The sequence below is a fragment of the Oculina patagonica genome, chromosome 13 (assembly GCF_052425735.1).
Source record: "Oculina patagonica isolate OP01 chromosome 13, crgOcupat, whole genome shotgun sequence".
NCBI classification, from domain to species: Eukaryota; Metazoa; Cnidaria; class Anthozoa; order Scleractinia; family Oculinidae; genus Oculina; species Oculina patagonica.
This window is the reverse complement of record NC_135770.1, coordinates 9,186,715-9,213,006: the sequence shown is the minus strand read 5'-3', so window position 1 is coordinate 9,213,006 and position 26,292 is coordinate 9,186,715. Positions and strand designations below refer to the sequence as shown.

Genomic DNA, 26,292 nt, shown 5'->3' with positions numbered 1-26,292 from the left:
CTCTACAAAATACTGAATTTTGCATCTTTTGATCCCAAACTTTGATCTACTGTAAGCCAGATAAATAAAGTTCACTTACCTTTTATCTTTTGTGTGATCTTTTGTGTTTTTATGGGCCGAGGCCGTTAATTTTTAGCTAAGGGCGTTGACGACTAGCGAGGAATTAACGGCCTTCAAACCCCATAAAAACACACAAGATGAAAGATCACACACAAGATAAAAGGTAAGTGAACTTAATTTATCTGGCTTATTGTGAGTAACAAGTACGTGGTAAAAATTTCCCAAAGTGTGGTACACTAATGGTCATTTATGTAGAAAGAAAATTAAAAGACCTTGCATATGATTATAACCTGCATCTTAAAAAGCTCATTAGTTTAATCGTAGACCTATTTATTTAGCTTTTACTCCTGTCAGTTCTTCTAAAGTCCATTATGGCGAGTATTGTGTAAAGAAAAACTTTAATTGTTTTTTTCTCTCAAATGCTTCACCGTCCTATTATTTTTAAACAATTATAACCTGCACTCAATCGTAGACATATTTATACAGCTTTTAGTCCACTCACTTCTTCTAAAGTCCATTATGGTGAATAAAATCTAAAGAAAACCTTTTTCTTTGTACCAGCTCCTTAAATTTTGAGATCAGTTTTAACTGCAAATTTTTGTTAGTGTTATTCAAGTGGTCGAAAACCTTACTAACTATATATAATCACAGGCTTCCCAAGCTCAAATTCGACTCTGCATACGTAGTGTATGGGACAGCTTGTGTATATCGAGAATTGTATGGGAGAGTCACTGATCGTAAAATAACTGTTAAACTGCCGTTAAATAACTATCTAATTTGAAACAAAGTTTTCCTACCTCAAATTAGACTGAACGTTTTCGAATAACCTCACTTAACGGCGTTTGAATGGCCCGGGGGGGCACTCAAAAAAGTTTTATACGGGGAGGCTCCGCCCCGAGCTCTGACCCCTTACCCTTTTATATACCATTTTTGACAGAACTTGTACCCCTTTCGTATACCTTTTACTGAACTGAGGATAACCCTTTTATATACCTAAAAGACATGGCATAGACTTAGAACAGGACGTTTTCTTGTCATTTTCATGTAGCGCTTAATACATTAAAATAATACAGCCGTAAATTGCGTCTGGTCGAAATATTTTAATTAAAGGCCCTTTTAAATACCTAAATTAATGACAAATTTCCATACCCTTTCGTATAACAAAACTTGTAAAATCCCTACCCTTTCATATACCTTAAGCCTGAAAAAGGTACCCCTTTCGGGCGGAGCCTCCCCGTATAGGCCATTATAGGGAGTACCCTCCCCCCCCCCGGGTTGAAAGGCTTCATAATATCGGCACAAGAGACAAGTACACGACGCATTGAGGTAGGAAAACGTCAGTATTTAAATTTATTGCCACAATTTTTTTTTACGATGGGTGACTTTCCCACACAATCTGTCCCTTACACCACGTATGCATAGTCGAATTTTGAGCTTCGGAAGCCTGTGGTATAATGAGTTCATTGCCTTTTGTAGGTAATTTTTTACGTATTTGTTTAAACGTCGTCGTGACACTTAACAACGCAAATAACAGTTTTGCTAGATCGATGGCCATTAGCGTTCTCTCCTCTTTACTCCATTATTATTATTCCTTGTGAAGCCATCAGATTCTAGTAGAATTTATTCAAAAATAATACAAATTGGATAAATTGTTACAAATAAACGTTTAGCACTGACAATGCCTAAAACCTATTTTCGTCAGTTCTTTTTCATGTCTTTCTTCAGAATAGCAAAAAAGAAATAATAATAATGGTTAAATGGATAAAAAAGTCAACAGTGCTAAAGTCTATCAAATCCCATCTTCTATAATTCTTTTTTCATGTCCTTTTTCAAACCAGCGTAAACCAAAGGATTCACAGCCGAATTCATAATAAAAAGAACGTAAATCAGCTTTTTTAAAGCCTCAGAAACGATGCAAAGTTTGAAGACGAAACAAAAGCATCGGTAGTTTCCTCCAACGTGACACAAGACGAAGAACAAAATAACAAAGACAATAATTTTCACTGAAGCCTTCTTCTCTCTGTGCTTCCTTCTTGTCACATTCTCTTGCGGTTTGAAATTAAACCATGATCTGAGCCAAAAGAAGCGATTCCTCTCGCGAAATGTTTCTTGCTATGAAGCAAAGACGCGCTGTGACAAATATAAACAGCAAGCTTGGGACAAGCTGAAAGATTGATACTCTGAATGTTTCGAAGATAAAAGTAAAGGAGTCGTTTCCACTGGAATAACACTGGAAAAACTGAACCATTTACAGACTTACAAAATGTTATTAAAATCTTTGTAAATTTTATAAAATCTTTGTACTTTACTTGTAAATTTTAATGTCTGTAAACGTGCACACTTACAGACATTTTGTAAATCTCATAGAAAGTATGTAAATTTTGTCTAATTTTGTAGACATAATATCTGTAAAAACTTGGTATTTTTCTTGTAAATTTGTTAACTATTTTACAGAGATTTTATTACATGTCTGTAAAATCTCTGTAAAAGTTTTACAGAGATTTTCTGAATTATGTAAAATGTTTATAAAATGTATATATTTATACTGTAAATTCCAAAGTCTGTAAATGTGCACACTTACAGAGATTTTGTAACATCTGTATAATCTCTGTGAATTTAACGGATTCTCTGCATAATATCTGTAAAATGTCTATATAATGTCTATAAAATGTTGGTGTTTTCTTTGTAAATTATGCAAATAATTTTCAAATTTAAGGAGAATGTAATATAGACTAGTCGGTATTTGCGTAAAGTCATTCTCAGATAAATCAAGGGGCATTTTTTAGTAAAAGTTGGTAACAGTAGTTTTCTTAAGTAATTTGACCTGCTGAAAACGAAAATGCTTGTTACCAATTTTTTTTTTGCGATCTTCAGTCTCAAAATTACGTCACAAATAAAGACACCTAAGATGACGTCATTACACCGTTAACCCTATCCGTAACTTCCTGAATATTAAAGCAATCACAATGAAATTTAGAGGATATATAGTATGTCCAAAAATCTATTTTTTGTAATACGTCATGTGTAATGGTTACGTCACATCACGTGCCAGTTACATCTTGATGTCAAAACAGGCGCCATCTTGGATCCGCCATCTTGGATTTCATAATTTTCACAATTAAAACGTCAGAAAATCGCCCAAAATTACAAAAAAAGTACTCAAAATAAAGAAAACGTTGCAAAAAACTAAAAAGGTGAAAATAATTGAATTAATGTTAACTTAATTTCATTAATAGAACACAAAAATTACAAATTTTGGAAAATAAAAATATGCCCTTGACGACGAATTTGTAACACAAAGATCCGAAGAAAAGGTCAATTTCACGTTTTGTTGGAACTACATGGAAATGGACTTTATCCTCTTAATTCTCACACGGGCTCATAGAGAGGGGATATGGGATCTGTACTTGCAAGTTTCCGCCCGATGTTGCCATATAAAGGGAAACTTCCTTTTCAAATGGAATGCAAGCAAATTCAGCCAGGTCAGTGCTGATCACAGTCTTGCTACTCTTGAATGGCTAAATGGGATAGGGAAAAGAGGAGGAGGGATCCGGGATCGTGGACGTATCCAAGAAGTAATCAGCATTGAGTAGAGTGGCACTGTTCTATAATGCCCTGTCACAGATTGCTGATATTACACACACAATGTTTGGATTGAGCCAAGAAGTTTTCCCGCAACAAGTCTACTCCTGGTAAGAAAGATTGGGGCAAGCTAAGAAGGATGAATCTTTATTGCTCGCCATCCTTAAGTAATTAAAAGTATTTTCGCCACCAGAAAATCAAACTGACTTTATAGCAATGCCACGAACGATCTGTCGCTGTTAAATACCAAAGAGCGTGGTCCAAAAAAGCAAAAACAGGTGAGAGAATTTGTAGTGCAAAAGGTTGGAAACTGTGTCTTGACAGGAGCAAGATGAATCGTCAAAGATGAAATTATGGGACATGATGTACAAGAATAACGCTCCAACTTTCGATAACTTAAAAGCCTTATCATTGCCTATAAAGCTGGTTGTTCAGTACTTTTATTTCTTCTAAGATATATTTGAAGCAAAAACACCGCCAATATCAATACGTATAAGGCAAAGATGTAAATGACTATTTCCTAATAGCGAAACGTCCAAGGAATGTGTTCGTATTTTTTAAATGAAACCGTTCCTTTTTATAGACCCAACGAAGATTCCATAACGGTAAAGGTATATATCTCAGTTGTTTCCTTAACCTTTAGCCACAGTTGAACAGCCTATAAAGTTGACAGTATTTATTATATTTTTCATTCAGCATTTCAATTATCCTGTCGCTGTCAGTGTAGTTAAATGGCAAGCTATCTGTGGCGTCATTACATGACGCCACAGGTTGCCTGGAATGCTTTCTGTGGCCTATTCTAAAAAAGGCAGGAACTAGGTTGGAGGCAATTTATTTGGTATAAAAAGACGCAAATATAGTGCATACGACTAAGAACCTATTTTTATCCACAAAGTTAACCCTATCCAGACCGGTAGGGGAAGGTGGGAGGGGGAAGTAACCGCGCTAACTTTGAACGCTTATAACTTTTTCAAGATTCAACCGAACGCTGCCAACTTTGCGAGTTTATCTAAAATTTATCTGGGAATAATTTGGTAGGATGGGTTGTTGTTTGGGGAACTTGACATTACAATGGCAATGGCATTTTGACAGGAATGTATTCCAAAATTGTGATTTTTGTGTTCTATTAATGAAATTAATAGAACACAAAATCTTTTTAGGTTTTTTTTTTGCACCGTTTCATTTATTTTGAGTACTTTTCAGTAGTTTTGGGCGATTTTCTGACGTTTTGGAAAAAAAAATTGAAATTCAAGATGGCGGATCCAAGATGGCGCCTGTTTTGACATTATGATGTAATTGTCACGTGATGTGACGTAATCATCCCACGTGACGTATAACAAAAGATAGATTTTCGGACAAACTATATATCCTCTAAGTTTCACTGTGATTGCTTTAATATTCTGGAAGTAACGGTTAGGGTTAACGGTGCAATGACGTCATTTTAGGTGCCTTTTTTGTGACGTCATTTTCAGACTGAAGATCGCAAAAGAATTTTTGGTAACAAGCATTTTCGTTTTCAGCAGGTCAAATTACTTAAGAAAAATCCTGTTACCGACTTTTACTAAAAAATGCGTCATAATTTTCAAATTTTATGAAAGTCGTCTAGTCTAATAAAATCTCTGTTAAATCTCTGTACTTATTTTACATAGATTTCAAGCAGAACAATAAAATCTATGTAAAATATCTGTACTCCATAGATCAATTCAAAGGGCTGCAAAATGTCTTTTTTTAAAGAGATTTTGCAGTTTTATAAAATCTCTTTACAAATTAGTAAAATTAATGAACATATATTTAAATGGCTGTAGCACACTGCAAATGTGATTTACCCTTACATGAAATGACAACATGCATTGCAATTCATTCGGAAGTCGACCGTGATAAAAAAGGGAGTCTGAAAACTGCAAGCCATAAAACCTTTATTTCAAAACAACCTGCTCTGCATGTATCATTACAATATATTATTTAAAAAAAATAAAGTATGATTTCACAAAACATGTATTTCACCCCTCTCGTTTTCCAACATAGTTAATTATAGTCTTATTAGAGACATAACATAAACACACAAATTAATATCCTCTCTAATAATTAACAATTTAAATAATCTATCATGTTATTTAATTGTAAATCAGTCTCAACCTACATTCTAATATAGATGTACTCTCAATACATGTAGTTTAATCTGCTTGATAATACATAAAGATAATCATCAAAATCCACTTGTTGCAAACATGCTTTTATAACAATTTGAAATATCTATTACATGTAGCATGTTTTAAACCTATAAGCTTTCTTCAACGGATAAAATATGTGAATGTGAGTATGATGCTACATGTACCGGTACATTCATACTTCCATGTGAGCATCGATGTATTTATATACATGTATACCTTAACGTAAGCTGCTTGATAGATCTAGTCTAAACACTTTTAGCAGTACAGTAAATGGTTTGAACCCAGGACTATCAGTAGTTCATATAGTGTGATCGTCCGGGTGAGAGTAGTTCTGAGAAGAACTGTTGTTGGTGACTGACATTTCAACAACCTGAGCGGAAGTCATCTTCAGAGTCAAGTGAAAAGTTGTTGTCAGTCGATGATGTTATAAGCCAGGTTCGTTGATGTTGATTGGTCAGTTAAGCCGTGATGTTTTGGCTGTAAGACTCGTATTAAATTTGTCAACAGTAATTGGACAGTTTCGATCCATCTATTGTCAGTCAAACTAAGTTGTTCTGTTCCGTCTATTGTTAGTCAAATTAAGTAGTTCTGTCGGTCGATGGTGTTCAGAAATGTGATTGTTGACATCACCATTTCTTGTCGCCCGTTTGTGTTCAGTCAGTCTCGTGTTGAGGTTTCTACCGGTCTCTCCGATGTAGGAGGCCTGGCAGTTAGAGCATTTGATCTTATAAATCGCTCCCTGTCTGTCGTTAGGGGTTGGTCTCTGTCTTTAATGTTGGTCAGTAAACGTCGTAGCGTAGTTATAGGTTTGTGAGCTACACGGATATTGTAGGGTTGTAGGATCTGCGCAATAGTTTCAGAAGTGCCCTTGATGTAGGGAATAGTCGCTTACTAACCACCAAATCGACTGGGACTCTGCTGAATGCCTAACCTACAGTACTAACTATTTTCAATGACTGACTCTGGAAAGCTGGTACACAAACTTAGAACAGACGCCTATTAACAGATGTAAACAACTACCGGCACCTTACAAAGGACTTATTCACAACGTAAACACTACCGACAAATGAAACGCTGACAGAACTACATGTACTTCATTTGACTAACAATAGACGGAACAGAACAACTTAATTTGACTGACAATAGACGGATCGAAACTGACCAATTACTGTTGACAAACTTAACACGAGTCTTACAGCCAATAACATCACGGCTTAACTGACCAATCAACATCAACGAACCAGACTTATAACATCATCGACTGACAACAACTTTTCACTTGACTCTGAAGATGACTTCTACTCAGGTTGTCGAAACGTCAGTCACCAACAACAGTTCTTCTCAGAACTACTCTCACCCGGACGATCACACTATACAAACTACTTTTAGCAATATCATACAATGCATTTTGTTTTAAGCTTGAACTAATCTAATTCTTTCAACTTCCCTCATGTAGGGCTGCAAATAATTTGTTCTCTCTGGAAAGGACATATGTCCAAGTAAGACACCATCTTGGTCAGACAATGATTTGCAATGAATTGTCCGGACATCATGTCCGACCAAACTTGGCGTTTCGTCAGACATGAACAAATTTTGATCGGCCAATGTCCAATGACCAACTGTTAAGCCTGGTTTTTACAAGTGCAAGGATAACAGCTCTTACACTGTATTTCTCCTTGAAAATGGCTTCGACTCAAGCAAAAGCACAAGCGTATTTCATTTTGACAGCAAGCACAAACACAAGGATCAAAATTTGTCCTTTTTGTGCAATCATGCTTGTGCTTGCGCTTGCGTTGCTAGTGTAAACCAGGCTTTATTAATAAGGACATATGAGCCCTGCTTATTTTCATGAACAGGACTCATATGTCCTTAAAAGGTTCTTTTCTCTTGGGTGGAGACTAACATTGATTGAAAGGCCATCAACTCCCCTTGCAGTTCATAAGATAATTCAGCAATTGAATGTGGGATCTGAAATTGAATAAGGGAGAGCAGTTTGTTACAAATTGACTAGCACAAACATTTTACAACAACAACAAAATGTGAGTCAATCAGTCAGGCATACGGTTGAATCTCGATAACTTGAACCCTCAGTAACTCGAACTCCCGCTAACTCGAACCTTTTTCGATTCCCCTTCAGGTCATTTTCTTGCTAATTTTACCCTCGATAACTCGAACTCCCGATATCTCGAACCTTTTTCGATTTCCCTTGAAGGTTCGAGTTATCGGGATTCGACTGTAGTTTGCATTGTAATTTCATTGCATGTTATAGTTCAGTAATTTGTTACCATACCGGTAGTTGCTATACAACCTTTACTGTAACTCAACCAATACCTTCATTTTGGAGTGTAAGGCACAATAAAGATATACTCTTATTGTCAGTCTACAGGGACCGCTCAGAGGAAGGGGCTAGGGGGGCTTTAGCCCCCCCACTTTTTTACAGTAACAAGGGAAAGAAAATAATGAATGAAAAAACAAACGACAAATTACTTAAAATATTTCGATTCTGGAAGCCATATTATTGATTTAGTTTGTAAAGGACGAAAGTAACAGCAGTTACTATAGCCAAAATAAACTCGCCTTCAACGTAGATACATAAAAAAAGGAAATGCGGACAGTTGTCTTAGTTTAAGGTTTTTGGTTATTATTTGAAAATGGTTACGGGTAGTCGAGGTTAGGCTACTACAGGATTATGCCCTTTACCAAAAACTTGGTTTTTAAGGGGACTTAAAAGCTAAGGCCTGTTTCATCGTTGGTCATTTCGATTCCACCAAATGGGTTAAGTTTATAAGATGATACGGTTTGTTTTCAAGCCCACTCTAATGGTACATGTAATTGATTTTGTAACATAAAGTGAAATTGCCTTTTCTGTTTTCATTTCTTCTGGTAACATCTCATTTCAAATGCATTTTTCGGTATTTAAGTGAATTTGAAATCCAAAATTTCACGGGGGAGCATGCCCTGTACTCCCACGGACCCCCCCCCCAAAGTTTACTCAGTTCAGGGTTCGACTTTCAGCCCCCCCCCCCCACTCAAATTCTTCCTGCGCGGTCCCTGAGTCAGTCAGTCAGTCAGTCAGTCAGTCATATATATGTACATGTATCTAAATCTGTTACAGGGTTTGATGGACCATCACCAAACTGATTATGACTGAAATCTTTTAGGTACACTGTACTTTGCACGGTACGATTTTGTCACGTGACAAGCTTACGGCACGCCTATGACACTCATAAGCTAGTTGTACGCTGTAGGTTGGATTTTCACAACACAATAATTATTTGTGTCATAAACCTGTTGTTAGCATTTCACAACCATGTCACATGCAATAAAATCATACTATGTAAATTGGCCTTTACAGCTGGTTTCCAATGGCAAATATGGTATGACAAGAATAAGCATAAGTAATGGCACACATGTACAGTGCAGCTTAGTCAATAACGGTGACAGAAGAATCATAGCATAAAGATAAACACAAGCAAAATAAGAAGAAGCACATATTCAAAGTCACAAGAAAATCAACGAGATTCTAGCATTTATAAGCGTACAGTAAAAACCTGCGAGTAAGAACCTTAAACATTTAAGAACCAGTTAGGCTAAAATTTGAAAATAACACTGTAGATACCTGACCATTTTTATAAGAACATATTAAGCCTCAAATTTGGAACCAGGTTCTATTTTTTTAAAAATGATTAAAAATGTTTACTTTTGGGAAATAAGTTTGGACAAAGCATTACTATGCATAAAATCATGTCTTATTCTAAATAATTAGTGCTTCATTTTAGCATACATTGTAAGCATTTACCAGTATGTGGTATGCAAATTTTATACAAGGAATAGGCGGAAAACAACTTAAATCTCTATAACAATATTGAAACTTTTTTTCAGAAATTATGAACCTATTAAGAACCTTATTAACCTGAATTTGTGTTAATACCCCTTTATGTAAGAACCTGTTTAGGCTAACTGGAAAAATAATAGGTTCTTAATCGCAGGCTTTTACTGTACTCAAATTAGGGGAAAACATGCTCCTTCTTGTGTTAATGTTTATGCTGATATTATTATGATTTATTGGGAGAAGGGGTGGCCTAATGGTACATGTAAATGCACTGGACTGCTAGTGTACTCACATGTACCATGCAGTCCTTGTTTCAGCACTACATGTAACAAGGATAAGTCTGTTGGGTTCTTTGGTAAGTTGCTTCACTCTCATACTGGTACATTAGGTAGGGTCATTGAATAATGCTGGGGGTAGCCATCCAGGATCTGGATGTCTGGGCTACAGATGTGTACTTGGCTTGTTAATATTTTTCTCTATTATGGTGAGTCATAGTGTGGACAATACAAGACAATACAGTGCATAAGTTCGTCTGCCACAAAGTGGCAGACCCAGACCTTCATACAGGGCTCAAAATAATTTTCGGACAGTTGCCGATCATGTTGTCCAGCCAGACAGATTCTAGCTCGGTCATGTGTCATTTCTGAACAGTCAAAATATTGAAAATAGCACTTTTTAAACTACCACTCATTTCTGCTGTTCGTTAGATAGTTTGTTTGCTATTTCTTCACTGTTTTAGCTGCAGCTTTTATGAATAGATCGCTTTCTAATGCCCTTCTGGTCATCAGTTATCATTCTCAAAGCCATGTATGTGACCGGTGAAAATGACCGGCAAACTGAAACTTTGTCCGGACAAATTGTCATCTTTGCCGGACATTGTCCATTGAACGGCTGTTATTTTGAGCCCTGTTTATATAAGAAAGGGCCCGCCATAATCCAGACCCTGAACAAAGGTGGGGATGACATCCAGGCAAGTAAACATGGCCCCTTTTGATCAATGAAGTTTTCTTCATTTAAATAAAACTCCTTATGTTATGGATCTTTTGCTAATGGACTACCATGGTATTTGGGCCGAAAAAAGTTCAAAGGAAGGTCTCAAGGCATTAGAATTGATCATTAATACAGTGGTTTTTATTTGGAGATCACCATCCTCAGAGACCCAGGGGCAGTAAGTGGGGGCAGGGGAATATCTATATGGGCGGAACAAAATCACAAAGAACAGTCAAGAACGAAAATAAGATGACTTTTCTCTCTGGTTACATACATGTAGAGTTTCAGAGAGATTGAAATAAATGTACCAATGCTCACAATGTACTTTACATGTTGAAATTAGTACTCATTGTCAGGAACAAAACTAAGTCTTGTACTTACATGGTCATAGATGCTATATGTTGCAATCAACCCTAAACATCTGTATCTGGAAATAATACAATAAGACAGACATGTTGAGGAGTTCGGTGTTTTAATTTCCACAATAAATGATAAACAGATAGTGGCAAAAAAAAATAATAAGGAACTTAACAAAATGCCAAACATACACTGTACACATGTCTGACATGTTTATGAATCGTCGAATTCGTACGACAAGTGTACGAGCAGAAAGAAACAAACAATAAAATAAATAAAATAAACCGGGTAAAGCTAACCTAGAAAATACAGTATTAAGCTTAATAAAGCCTCATGGAAACCCTCTGATGGAAACTCGTATAACTATTGTGCAAAACCTTACCTTGGAAAGACCCTTGCCCACAACAGGCGCAACGATCGGAGATCCGGTTATAGAAGACTCCATTGAGCTACACGAGAAGATAAGCTGTCTTTAGGCGAACGAAATTATCATTCTAGCGAGTAAAAAGCTTCTTAAACATGGATTTGTACACACACTTTGACCATGCTTCGGCCGCTTCGACCCGTTACGAATCAACCGCCAAAAGTCAGAGCCAGAGAGGACGCCGGGATTTATTCATCTTGCGCATGATCGGTTCGGTCTTCGGAACCAGTTCTTCTCGGCCGAAGCAGACAGAAAGATAATAGGACGCTATGTTCTTTCCGCATACAATAAATAAATAAATAAATATTATGATATATATATTATAATGATATTCTTCTGGCCGGCCAAAGTTACAATAAAATATATGGAACAGAACCACGATATAACAATCCGCGATATTACAAAATCCTCGTTTTAACGAACACAATCCGAAGATCCAAACGTAAAATGTACCCCGATATTCGTTACATCGAGGTTTTCGATATAGCGAACTCTCGATATATTGGTACTTCTAAAAGCGATGTGTCACTAAAGCTTATCGAACATATAATTAATTGAAAAATAAATAAGCAGACAAATAAATAAATGAATAAATAACACAGATTTCGACTTGTGTACTTTCACAGAGTACAGAGTCCTGTTCGCAGGCTAGTTTTTGCGACTTTTTTTGCTTGTTTTTGCTTGTTTACAAGCGAAAATAGGAGAATAGCAGTTATGTGGGGCAAAATTTGGAACATTCTTGTCTACTCTCAAGGGACTTTTTTAATTTCTCAAGGGAATATTTTAATTTCTCAAGGGATTACTTTCCGCTGTGGGTGATCACGCGATCTCGTGGAAAAAACGTGACTTGTCACATTTACAAACGTTATATAACAATGTTAAAAGTGACATGTCAGCTTTCTTATCTCAACGCACGTGTGTCTGGAAGGCGATCTATAAAAAGCGTCGCACAAACAATGGATTGCGTAACTAAAACACGAATAAATAGCCACTAGCACTTACATCGTTTAAAAATTACAAACGTCAAAAATAAACCATACCAAAAAACTTGCTCTTTTCAAAGATATTATTGAAGTTAAAACAAATGCAAGAGATGGGGGCTTCTTTTAAGGCTTCTTTTTTAGGCCAAATTTGGTCGCTACAAGCGCCCATTCTATTTCGTCATCAGCCTAGGTCGTTAGGGACGTGACCTCGCGTTGACAGCAATGTTGCATCACAGGCAGACCACCCTATGTGTTCGTGGTTAATTATTGTTGTTGACATGAGACGAACAAAAGAAATTTTGAAATCTATAAGGGTTACTGAAATAAAGCTCTGGAAATAACATATCTAACTACATTTCGCTCTAAATATCTCAATAAAGTTTAATGAAACGTTTATCGACTCATGTGTTGTATTTCTTCGCCTGCGCGGGCCGTTTTAAGCACTTTTTTAACTGATTTAGCCGGCCGAAGGCCAGTAAGAGAGAAAGAGGAGACAAGGCTTGCAAGTCGGCGGCCGTCAGCAGCGACCTCCTCCACTTCAAACCGGAATTAACGCCAAACTACTGAAAATCTCACCTATCTGACGACGGCTATCGATCGGTGAGTTGTTGCTCTATCTCTTCGCCGAATTTGAACTTCATCCCTCCAATAGTTTCCGAGAAAATCCACGCTGAAATCATGCATACGGCTTTTTGACTGCACAGGATAAACCTTCGACTCATACTTCATGCAAAAAAAGTCGGTATCTCGAAGAGACTTTGATTCAGATATTATATTATCGTGGGTTCAAATCCCATCTGGTACTCGGAATTTTTTTTTCCGAGTTTTTCAGTTAATGCAAAATTTATCATGCTATATTATACAGAGCCCTGCTTATTATAACTACTCGTACCTTTTTGGTAATCTTCGATAGCATATCAGGCGAGTTTGGCAGAGCCATGGTTCGTATTTTGGCGAGAAACAGTCGACCAAAATGCCCATGTAAAGACCAAACGAGCGGTACGATTAGGTATTTACCGTAACCAAATTCAGCCAAAATCCGGTTATATTTCTCGCTCTGTTGAAGCTATGCTTGCAAGGTAAGTACGCAAATTGTGTTGACTTGCATTGGTCTTCTACACTTTTGCCAAGTTCGACGTTTGAGTCGGTGTCGCATTTCTGTCGGATAATGCAGACTAGTCGAACGTGCGGCAGAAATTCGACAGCCGATTCAGACGTTGAACTTCTTCCGAATCTAATTCGTTTAATTGAATTCGACACGGCAGATATGCGACGTATGAACCGGGCCTAACATGCATTTTGCAGAGCCCTGCTTATGCGCGTTTACATACATTTCACATAGCCCTGCTTATGCACTTTTACATACATTTTACATAGCCCTGCTTATGCGCTTTTACATACATTTTACATAGCCCTGCTTATGCGCTTTTACATACATTTTACATAGCCCTGCTTATGCGCTTTTACATACATTTTACATAGCCCTGCTTATGCGCTTTTACATACATTTTACATAGCCCTGCTTATGCGCTTTTACATACATTTTACAAAGCCCTGCTTATTTGAAGCTATTATGCAAACACTCAAATCCTCTGTAAAACGTAGATTTACAGACTTAATAAAGAGATTTTGTCAAGTCTGTAAATTATGGTCAATGCTTCATACTCTAAGCACTAAGAATTCACAGACATTTTATAAATATTTTGTCTTATTACAAAATACAAAAAGTATGCAAAATGTATGTAAAACCATAATTTACAAACATTCTATTATGACGGTGAAAGAAGACCTTAAAATTTCTTTTTATAGAAAGTCTGTAGAATTTAAATTTACAGAAATTTAGCCAAGTCTGTAAAGGGTTCAGTTTTTCCAGTGTAAGTGAAGATTGAAGGTAATGTGAAGAGAATCAGAGGTGCGATCCAAGCGCAAGCGAGGGATAAAATTAATCGTTTCCTTGTCATGAACAAAGTGTATTTTAAGGGCATCGTAATTGCTAGGTATCTATCCGCTGTCAAGGCACATAAGTTTGTAGACGAGGAATAAAGAAAGGTATGGCTTATTTTGAACCATAGCCCCGTGTGATCCATAGATAAAAAAATAGCTAACTCCAACGCACAAATCAGCCAGTGCAAGCGAAAGAACAAACCGGTTTGCTGTAACATGTAGTCGCGGTCTTCTGATGATCAAGTACATTACAAGAGCGTTTCCCAAAACTGTTATGACGGTGAAGGTCCAACCAAGAATGAAAAACCACATCTTCAGGTTAAAAAACGACAAATGTTAAAATATAAATCAAATGCTCGATTGCTTTGAATTCCACTCAATTTATGCAAAAGTGCTTCGCAGTTTTGGATATGTCAAGTTTCCATACAGTCCACGGTGGCGGTGAAGAGAAATACACATTCTGCTGTACAAACTAATCTTAGTTTGCTTGAGTCTTCATTCGAGTTGTGCCGGGTAGCCGAAACTGGCTAAAACAACCCACAAAATGAGTGCAACGTCAACGAAATGAGTGCAACGATTTCAATTTGCTAAATAGTCGAGCCTGCAGGGATCTTCCATTTCTATGTTGATTGTATGACACCAGCTGTTTGGATGATTGGTGGCGCAATTAGTTTTTTTTTTGCCGGAAGGTGGAGTTAAGTGGCCAATAGAACAGATTAGCTATCGACCTTTTAGACACTTCCAAATGAACTTGGCGCCTATTTTGCAAAGATAATGACTAAGGGTGCATCCATGAATAGAAATTTGACTCTTTTCCATTTTCTGGTTTAAGTTATTTTAGCTTAGAATCGTCCGCTGACAGAGATCTTTGTAAGACCAATCTCGAGCCCAGAGTCCGACGGTCAGCAGTACCAATGACGAACCGCTGACCGAGGAGCCGGGGGGACACTCTGGGCTCGAGATTGATGTAAGACTGAAAATTATTATGGTCCTGCGTCCAAAACAATTTAAAACAATTAAAACTTGAATTGTTTATTCTTTGGCTACATTTAAAGCAAGTTGCAATGACATTATTAGGGTTAAAACTCCAAGGAAAACTGTTTTAATTTCGCGCTTTTTTGTAAGACCGCTTATATCAATTAATTCAATTATCACATTTCTAAACACAACTCTCTAACAATCATGACTTAATTACTCACCACACAATTTCTACCAGTAGCATAATTGTGAGTAACACAAAAGTGACATACAAATAACATACAAGTAACATACAAATAACGTACAAGTAACATACAAATAACGTACAAGTAACCTGCAAGTAAAATACAAGTAAAATACAAGTAAAATACAAGTAACATACAAGCAACATACAAGTAACATACAAGCAACATACAAGCAACATACAAGTTACCTACAAGTAACATACAAGCAACATACAAGTGACATACAAGTAACATACGAGTATCATACAAGTTACCTACAAGTAACATACAAATAACATACAAGTAACATACAAGCAACATACAAGTAACTCGTTAGAAGAGATGTGGAGGGGAGGGGGGGGGGGGTGAGTGCAATATGTGCCCGTATGTTCCGTGTGTTGCTTGTATAATACTCGTATATCTACCCGTATGTTACTCGTATGTACCTAGATATGTTACTCCGCCATATCGTACTCGACTGTGTATATGTAACCTAGGCCTACACGTAACATGTTTGTTTCTTGTATGTTACGAGTATTCGTGTGGTGTTTTTGTCACGATCGTCGTAGCTTAACGACAGAGTTAGGAATCTTATACCCCAAGAAAGCACTCCACGCACACATTTTTATGTTCCCCTTTTACCTAGGGTTATGGACACGTCAACATTGACTTAGTTGGAGTTGTCTAAAGAATGACAATTTTGACAGCTGTGAATATTAGCCGATGCTTATTGCATAACGAAGAAAGCTAAATGAAAAACAAATAGCCTTTTCACTGAAGCTAATTTAAAAAATGCAATATTCATATTCTACTTATATTTGCTTTAATAACAGCCACAACTTAATTCACTTTTACCGAAAAGATTTCAAAACCAATGGCGCAGATGACAAATAATGCATTTATAAATAATTCATAATAGTTTGCTGTGTCAGCTGCATATTGACAACGAAAGTTCAACTTGTTAGTTTTATAAAGCAAATACGTCCATCACCACTAAAACTATATATCAAGCTTTAGCAAAATGTCGTGTCCCTGACTTAAGTTAAAGAGATAAGTAATTGAAGAGACCTAAGTTTCAATCTTGGAAATGTCTTAAAGGTTGATAAGTTAAGCTTATTTTATTGGCTTTAATGTGATATTGAAAAAAACATTTTGAGCTTCTGTCATCCGCAAATTTAATTAACACTTTATGTGAATAATAAGTCCTCTTTCCTAATTTCCATATTTTAAAAATAATAACAAAAAAATAATAATAATTTAAAAATTGCCAAATGCTACCAATCTTCAGTTATATATTTTTTCTTTTTAGTTGATATTTTTTTTTGTGTTTTCTTTCAACTTCAAGATAATAAATTAAAGCAAGTCCATTTATAGGCCCATAGCCAGCTCCCGGCCATGCTTATGAAAACACAATGTGTCAGCCAAGACACTGTCCTTTTAGAGGCTGATAAGCTTATTATTCTATTGCCTGTTTATCGACAACTTTCAGAACAGCTGGTGTCATTAAACATATATAATATTTAAAATATATTTCGTGCTTCTATCATCCGCAAAATTTAATTTGCACTTATAAGTCATGCAAGTACTGAATAGTTCTATCAAATGCGCTCTAAATTTCAGTTATTTTGTTTATTTCACCACAGCGCACTGAGAGCTAAAAGCACTAATGTTTTTTAGTAAAACAGAATTTACGTTTTTCAACAGCCGAAGATCGTGAGAAAGCTGACAAGCGAGGCTTTATTTACCGACTTCAAACTGCGGACCATATTTGCATACTTGGAGTGGATTCCTAGTGACGGAGCCTTTAATTTGATATATATTTAACTTTTATCGACATTTCAAGCCCAAAGATGTGGTTTTTCATTCTCGGTTGGTTCTTCACCGTCATAACAATTTTGGGAAACGCTCTTGTAATGTACTTGATCATCAGAAGACCGCGACTACATGTTACAGCAAACTGGTTTGTCCTCTCGCTTGCACTGGCCGATTTGTGCGTTGGATTGGCCTATTTTCCGCTCCTTTTTATCTCAAGCTTCTTCTCGGACTTATCTACCGATCACACGGGAATATGGTTCAAAATAAGCCATACATTTCTTTATTCCTCGTCTACAAACTTATGTGCCTTGACAGCGGATAGATACCTAGCAATTACGATGCCCTTAAAATACACTTCATTCATGACCAGGAAAAGATTAATTTTATCCCTCGCTTGTGCTTGGATCGCACCTCTGATTCTCTTCACATTACCTTCAATCTTCACTTATTCTAGCGGAAACGACTCCTTTACTTTTATCTTCGAAACATTCAGAGTATCAATCTTTCAGCTTGTCCCAAGCTTGCTGTTTATATTTGTCACAGCGCGTCTTTGCTTCATAGCAAGAAACATTTCGCGAGAGGAATCGCTTCTTTTGGCTCAGATCAGATTTAATTTCAAACCGCAAGAAAATTTAGCAAGAAGGAAGCACAGAGAGAAGAAAGCTTCAGTGAAAATGATTGTGTTTATCATTTTGTTTTTTGTCCTGTCTCACTTTGGAGGAAATTACCGATGCTTTTGTTTCGTCTTCAAACTTTGCATCGTTCCTGAGACTTTGAGAAAGGTTATTCACATTCTTTTTATTGCGAACTCGGCTGTGAATCCTTTGGTTTACGCTGTTTTGAAGAAAGACATGAAAAAAGAATTGAAGAAGATGAGATTTCATAGTCCCTTGCACTGTTGATTTGTCAACTATTCATTCGGTCTATCGCTTGAATTAAATTAACACCTTATTCTAAGTAATAGATACAACAATATGAGCGGCCAATGTGCATGATAGATACAATTTCGGGTAGCATTGTTAAAATTAGCGAGCTCTGTGTATTGGCAATAACTTGAACTTATTTTATCTTAAAACATTCTAATAATAGTTTCATAAAATATCTAAAATATCAAATACAAAGTTTTAATTTTCCTTTAGGGTTTATGTGACATTCGAAAAGCTGTTCGAATACAGAATAATGGTTTTCACTGGCAGTCGCAATAAGTAAAGTTAAATTCAGTTTGCAAACGAGTGTGAATCTTAAAGCTGTGCAAACAATCCCGAGTGTTTTCACTCGAAGGCATAATAGTGGCTTTTTACCTGCTATTTGTTTTCGCAGGAACTTAATTTCGCGAAAATGGAAGAGACAAATAACTATGTTTCAGTTTGCTACAAAGCTCAACATTGTACAGCACTTGTTGGCATTTACCATATATAGAGTGTGTTCATGACGGCCATATTCGAGGAGTGAAACATTAGAATGATTTTCCTTTGGGGAAAAAATTCATTTTAATGCAAATATCCATAATTTTTTTACTCCTCCTTATACAGCAGCGTAATTAATTTCGTATCACTGGCAAAGTTTTTTGTCGTGGGACTTGAAATTGCAAATATTGCGAAAATTAAAGGGACTGTGTCACGGCCGAGTTTGATGTATTTTGTTAAGTTTTGCCGAAATACTTGCTATGAAACTTAACGTAAGCGAATAAATTTCTGTAAAATGACAAATGGCAGAACCATAGCTGTATTGGAAACAAATATGTCTTCCGAAATTTACATTTTAAAGTTACAAACCGACGAGATTAGCTTTGAAACTGTTCAGCCTAATATCTTTTTAAAAACCAAAGTGCAATCCGTTTTAATCTTCTTTAATTTCTATTCATACGGTATCTTCTGTTGTATTTGCTTTGTTGCTGAAATGTCCCTTCACTGTTTTGAGGGGTTATTTTCATATTTCAATCAATTTGAGAGACGTTCGGTCTAAATTTGGCTGACAATAAGGTAACATTGATGGACTCCTAGAATATAATTGGTCTTGCGCTACGTAAAGTGTAAATCATTTGGAAACAAACGGTAGACTTGGGAAAATTCCATTTAAAGGACTTCGTATAAGTTGTCAGGTTAGCTTGTCGTCATTAATTAGGAAACGAGTCGCTCATGCAAGTTCTTTTTTGAATGTTTTCAGTCATATGTAATATATTTTACCATTGACTCGGAATTTCCGAAACGTTATTTGAAAGGAATAAAAACTGCATCAAATTGGTCGTGATAAAAGCTTAATTGAATTATTTTGATGGCAGAGAGTTACGCTGAGTCCTTGTACGCGCTTGAATTATAATTTTAGTTTTATGTGCTTTCAATGCCTTCTGCTAAGTCTGTTATCCCACAGGTAACCAAAGCGTACTATGAGAGTTTGTATGGATGTACTATAAGAGCTTGTATGGAGTTGAGATAAAGTTGAGAAAAATATCTCTTTTTTATAGTTTTAAATTAAAAATAAAACTTAAAACCTTATTACCTTGTGTCACTTTTTTGTCTTTCTAGTGCTTTAGAAAGCCATACGCGCGAAATTCGTCTTAACCGTCTGTTGCGTCAGTATCGAGTCAGTACTTAAAGAAAATCTTTCTTTTAGTACGCACATACATACATACATACATACATACATACATACATACATACATACATACATACATACATACATACATACATACATACATACATACATACATACATACATACATACATACATACATACATACATACATACATACATACATACATACATACATACATACATACATACATACATACATACATACATACATACATACATAAAAACTTTATTTAAGTGTCAGGGTGTTAAGCTAAATAGCCAATTGGGGACACTAACATGTACATAAATATACAAATATAAAATATACTAATATTATATAAATAGATATATAGATAGATAGTTGAAATTACACAAAATATGTTTCACAATTCTAATAAGTTAAAAATAATTTCAAGATTACTTAAATTAGTTATATTATAATTATGTTGAGCAAGCATAGCAGCTGCATCTTCCGTCCAACACATCTGTTAGGTTACTGGCCCGAATTGCCTTTTTAAATTCACGAAGGCTTGTTTTGTTGACAAGGTCTTTGTCCACTTTTCCCCAGAGATAGGGACCTAAATATCTTATGCTATCTTTACCATAATTTACAGTGTTGAATCTAGGTATTGGAAAATCGCTACTACGCAAATCATAATTCTTAGATTGTTTGTAAAATATGTCACAAATGTGTTAAGGTGCCAGTAAATTTTTAACCTTGTACATTAGTATCAGTATGTCTTGTAGGCGTCTATTTACTAAACTAGGCAGCTTTGCTTTACTTAATAATTCATCATAAGATGCCGTCTTGCTATTATATACTTCACGTAGTGGCCGCTCTTGTACCCTTTCTAGTTTTCTAGCATCAGATGCTTTGCAGAAATGCCACACAGTATGACAATACGTGAGATTAGGTAGAATTGCCGCTTTGTATAGTTGGAGCTTGGCTTCTGCAGGGATCATCTTTCTAAGGCGTACTAAGACACCAACTTTCTTGCAGACGGTTAAGACGAAAATAATTATTTTTTCGTTCTTAGAACTTAAATATTTATTAGGCTGTTCAAAAACGTACTGTTAAAATCCGTGACAAAGTCCTTTTAATGACAATTATAGTCGTTTACGGGTGAATGAGCAACTAACCAATAGAAATGTCTCTGGTACGTGAACATGCATAATTTATGCATGACCAGCATTCTTTATAAACACCATGCTGAAAGCGACGCTGAGTACTAACTGAATGTTTTGAGCATCACAAAAGTTGTGTCTCTTTCCGCCGCCGGTGAAGCCTAAACAGGCGCCAATTGAATTAGGATAACAGTTATTCTGTTGCATGGTCTTAACATCGTGATGTCTTCCAAGAACGCTGTCACCATTGGAAGTCTTATTGAAAAAGACTTGAAGGAAGCCTATTTTTTACTACAGCATCCGTCTTCCTATAGCAAAGGATACAGGTTCTTGAACGATAAAAAATACCGACTATTCGATTATCCACCGTCACTAAGGGTGAGTCGAGCTCTGTCGGCATTTAAACATCTTCCCACAGCCGGGAATGAAATTCCAATTATTTTGGAGTGTACGCCAGAATCGTACTTGCAACATCACTGGAAACAATGGCTTCCCGCTTTCCCTCCTGTAGTTATCAAGCCATCGGACGAAGGACTGCAGGATGATATACCACTCGTGACAACAGCGGCATTCCAAGGCATCCCAAAGCACAAGCATAGCGTAGATCCAGATGTTATATACGAAGTACAACTGAAGAGCTCGATACTTGACATTAAAGCGCCAACGCCAAGACACATGGACGAAAATGCCATTACTTATCCTTGCATGGTTTAAGTCGACATGAGCTATAGTGGACTTGGAAACTGTCTTGTTAAGAATGAGGACGAGTTGTCTGCTATTTTGCGACAAATCAGAGAAGTGCATTGCTGGAAGGGAGAGATTTTGTTCGAAGAATTTATCCCTGATGTTAAAGAAGTGGCCAGTTGTTACTTTCACCTGCACAAATCGGGGGAAATCTTCTGGATCGGCACAACCATCGCAGCCAGTTTCAAACGGTATTGTGTTACCTCTGTAGAAGTGGACTGGGACAAACAAGAGGAGTATGAACACCTTTTCTATGAAGAGTTCACTGTACCAATTAAAAATTATCTTCAAGAGCGAGGTTACTTTGGCTTGGTCAATTTTGAGGTCTTGATCACAGAACACAGGAATTACCTGGTCGATTTGAACCCGAGAATTGGTGGTGGTACCGCACATACGCTACTGGCTCGCTACATGGCTTTAGATTTTGGCTTGAAGCATTCAAAACTATTTTACTTCAACAAGCACAAGACGTCAGCTGAGAAGTTGGTTGAGAAGGCAAATGGCATCAACAAAAATGGAGAAGGAATAGTTATTGTTCTGTCTGCCGCTGATGAGGACGAAGGATGCAACAACAACATCAACAACAACAACAACAAACAACAATGCAAGTCTTTCTTGTCTGCTTTTGCCGAGACACCAGAAATGGTGCAAACTCTCTTTCACAGCATGAACAACTGACGATATCATAATCAACCCACCAGATATGTTAACAGTCCTTGCTGCTTAATAGTTAATAGTATTTAAGGTATTTTAATTTTGTCCCCAATTAGTCCATAAGGGCTAAACACACAGACACAGAAATAAAGTTTTTATCTTATCTTTTATCTATCTTATCTTTTCAATATGATGGTAATTTTTCGTCTAAGGAAGGTATAGAGTGATTACACGTAAAACATGTGAATATAGGATGTTGTTTTTATAGCGGTCATGCACTTAGCTTCAAGATAGCTAGTTTGCAGACATGCTACTGAGACAGCGGAAACAGCGAAAACAAATATTTAAAAGGAGCATAACATGGTTAAAAATCCCAACTGGCAGGAGGGACCAGTTGCAATTGGCTATAAACAAAGCGTGACCAACATGGTTGCGTCTGAACAGATAATCATTCAGTTTTAATTTTAGAGCAATGTTGCACCACTGCCACAGAGAATTTGCCGATTTTCAGTCATTTCTTTGTTTAACCGTATTTAGAATTTTAAAACCCTTAAAAAGCCAACAGTAGATTATTAGAGATGTTTTGCATAAGGCCGCAAATGGTTAGTGGATTTGGTATTAATACCCAGGAGACCAGTTTTGATCGCAAAGAAATATGCAAAAGCCCTTGTTCTCATTCAAGACGATGAAAGCGTTTTATTCTTTATCAGCTATAGCGGTTATCTTGATATCAGTGGATTGTATTTGTTCAAAAAGAAAAAAACAAACAACTAACAGCTAGGCTTTGACTCGCAGACTTTAATAATAATAACTTGCTGACCGTGTTTATATAGTCCGTGAATGATTCTCTTCATTTTTTATTTTCTATTTTTGTTTTGTCAGCCTCATTAAGTCGTAATTTTCATTCAGATTTCGCTATCTTTGACAAAGGATTTTTACTCTATTCTTAGGGCCTGATTACATGAGCCGGGCTGGCTCGGTTTGCCGAGATGACTTTCAGCCCGGTATTACATGAGCCCGGTTAGCCGGGCTGGCCCGGTTTGCCGAGATGACTTTCAGCCCGGTTTCAGCACGAATGATCAGAGCACGAATGACCTTGATCACCTTTTTCCGGCAATTTGGTGGTTAAATGTTTTGCATTTATGCAGCTGGATAGGTTACTTTACCTCTACATCCTATTTAGAAGGAGTAGCATTGATTTTTTCGTCGGATATTGTGCTCGGAAGAACGCGATTACATGGCACATTTTCAGCCCGGCTAGCCGAGATCCCGGCAACGCGATACCGGGATCTCGGCTAACCGGGCTGGCCCGGTTGTCATGTAATCGCGAAGTTGATTTTTGTTGCGTTTAACAGACGTGCCGAGATCTCGGCAAACCGAGCCAGCCCGGCTCATGTAATCAGGCCCTTACTAGGAAAAACACGCACAAAAGGCACAAGAAACCGCCATGCACTACCTTCAATTCCCGGCATGACCCAGGGGATTACACTAAATTCTTTTACATTTACTCTAAAACGCCTTTACAGATTTGTCTCAAATTTTGTCTACAGCTAGGTAGTTAATCCACTATACTTAATAATAATATGGTAACCTCTGTGACTAAGTGACCAGTAAAAAATTAAACTTTGGATATATTTGATCATTATGGTTTATTTTGGCAAAATCTAACATTGGCTTCTAGATAATTTTCGTTTACAAAACAACCATCCTAGAAATTTTTGGAGCTTGAATAAAAGCGAAAACGCAGAGACAAACATATGAAAAGGAACACAATAAACAGGTCCGCTTTCACTGGACTAGAAAAATATTATAAACATGGATATCGTTCCATTCAACATTCAATTTATTTGTTTGAAGGAATTTCCTAACTAGGTCAACTAGCACCAGTGTTTTAAATAAGTAAAATAAAATAAATCACTTTATAACTGTCAATGTATTTAGTACTGTTGTGCTAATTGTGGACATTGTAAGTGAATAAACAAATTTTGCAAATCGAACATTAACTTGTTGAAAACCCCAACTGGCAGGAGGTTAACCAGTTGACTATTTACAAACCGTGGAGGAGTTGAATTCGGGACGACCGAACACAAATCCATCTAGTGGCAGGAAGGTCCAGCGTCCGACCACTAGGCCACGTCGCCTCCTAAAAAGCACATTCAAGGAAATGAAGTTTTGAGAATTTTTGCTACATTAAGAGTAGCGCGGCTGCAAACGAGACTTTAACGAACGATATTGTTTTATACTTAGAAAATTAAAAATTTAAAGGTAACTTTGGTAATGAATGGTTGATGGTCGTTCGCAGAAACAAGTTTTGAAGTACACTTAATTACAACATGATAAAAAATGATAGTAACTTTATTGAAGTGTTTGGGTGAGTATGGGGAAATGTACAGTTTTTGTCTTTTTGGAAAAATGCCATCACCTGGATTCATCCTAATTTTCATTCCAGGTCCAAAAGATTCGAATAAGAAAGTGCTACATGAGCCACTGAAAATGACGACTTTAGGCCCTTGTGTTGAAATACCACCATGTTAATTAGAGCTTATTTTCACTCCAGATCCAGCAAAACTGCCCAGTTTGAGACTTGAAATGTACAGTTTGGGTCTTTTTGTGAAAACGCCATCACCTGGATTCCTCCTAATTTTCATTCCAGGTTCAAAAGAATCGAATAAAAAAGTGCTACATGAGCCAATGAAAATGACGATTTTGTGCCCTTGTGTTAAACTACCACCACGTAGATTAAAGCTTATTCACTCCAGATTCAGCACAACCGACAAGTTTGGAGTTTGGATCTGGAGTGAAAATATGCTTTAATCTACGTGGTGGTATTTCAACACAAGGCAGGGGCGTAGCTAGCCTATAGGCCCGTAGGCCCGGGCCTACAAACGTTTTAGCCCACTCGTATTTTTAAAATGTGCTATCAAGAAAGTAATTGTGGCCGAAGCACTTTCAAGACGAAATAGAAAGCAATATGCATTATAAACATCGCAACTACCCTTTCTCGATTGATCAAGTCTCTAGCAAGTATAAACCCTTGGTTACGTGACACTTGTACTTTAAAGCATAAAAAGATAAAATAAAGTTCTCGTGTTTGAGTATAAGGTGCCAATTTAACAAAATAGCATTCCAGACGTTTCGGGCTTTTTAATAGCGCGACGTCTTATTTCACACCGCCGACAGTAGCCAGCCTGAACTTCACGTGGGAACTTTTCAATGCACGCACGCTTGCTGCCGCACCTGTGATCACATTCTCTGGCCCCGCCCTGCAGGATCTCAAATGCTTTATCGTTATCAAGGATACTTTCACCTGCGAAACAACCGGCTCAGTGTATGGCATCTCTTGCCGCCGTTGTTCTGCGATCTACTTCGCCGAAACTGGCCGCACACCACGGCAACGCTTCGTTGAGCACCTCCGCTGCATCGAGCAATACAAATGGCCACACTATTTAAGATGCACAAGTCCGTGGCATCATGTTCTGTGATGGAAACAAACAACGAAAACGTCAGGAAAAGCGACTCACTATCAAACTGGGAACCAGTCAGCCGCGCTGACTAAATGAAAGTCGTTGCGCGCGGAGCAGCAGAAGCTCTCAACGATACAGCAACTTGACTTCCACTGATGATGGGCTTAGCCCGAAACGTCTGGAACGATATATTAGCGACCTTCAGATTGAACTACGAGTACGAGATTGAGTACGAGTACGAGTTTCCAAACCAAATTCGTGTGCCTCTTATAACCACTTATCACACCAGTCATGTCCCTAACGTTTATTTATGTGTTAGTCAGCAACAGGAAAGAGTTATAGTTTGGGGGAAACAATTGTCTCGAAATTCC

At 37.1% G+C, this 26,292-nt stretch overlaps 1 protein-coding gene, 1 long non-coding RNA gene and 2 pseudogenes across 2 annotated transcripts; 2 read left to right on the top strand and 2 right to left on the bottom strand.

The window, feature by feature from the left end:
* Positions 1 to 1,349: 1,349 nt before the first annotated feature.
* Positions 1,350 to 14,871, bottom strand: LOC144635061 (octopamine receptor beta-1R-like; annotated as a pseudogene).
* LOC144635109 (uncharacterized) lies at positions 6,912 to 11,524 on the bottom strand. The gene is made up of 3 exons (XR_013567307.1): positions 11,375 to 11,524; positions 11,017 to 11,062; positions 6,912 to 7,781 (listed from the first exon to the last, which is right to left on the bottom strand). It is a non-coding gene; the product is annotated as an uncharacterized LOC144635109 (long non-coding RNA).
* A 2,449-nt stretch (positions 14,872 to 17,320) lies between the features above and the next one.
* LOC144635054 (octopamine receptor beta-1R-like) lies at positions 17,321 to 19,843 on the top strand. Its single transcript, XM_078494123.1, has 2 exons — positions 17,321 to 19,453; positions 19,506 to 19,843. The coding sequence occupies exon 1, from the start codon at positions 17,396 to 17,398 to the stop codon at positions 18,260 to 18,262; it is 867 nt and encodes a 288-aa protein (XP_078350249.1). The 5' UTR covers positions 17,321 to 17,395; the 3' UTR covers positions 18,263 to 19,453; positions 19,506 to 19,843.
* Positions 19,844 to 21,234: 1,391 nt separating this feature from the next.
* On the top strand, positions 21,235 to 22,481 carry LOC144634997 (uncharacterized; annotated as a pseudogene).
* Positions 22,482 to 26,292: the final 3,811 nt, after the last annotated feature.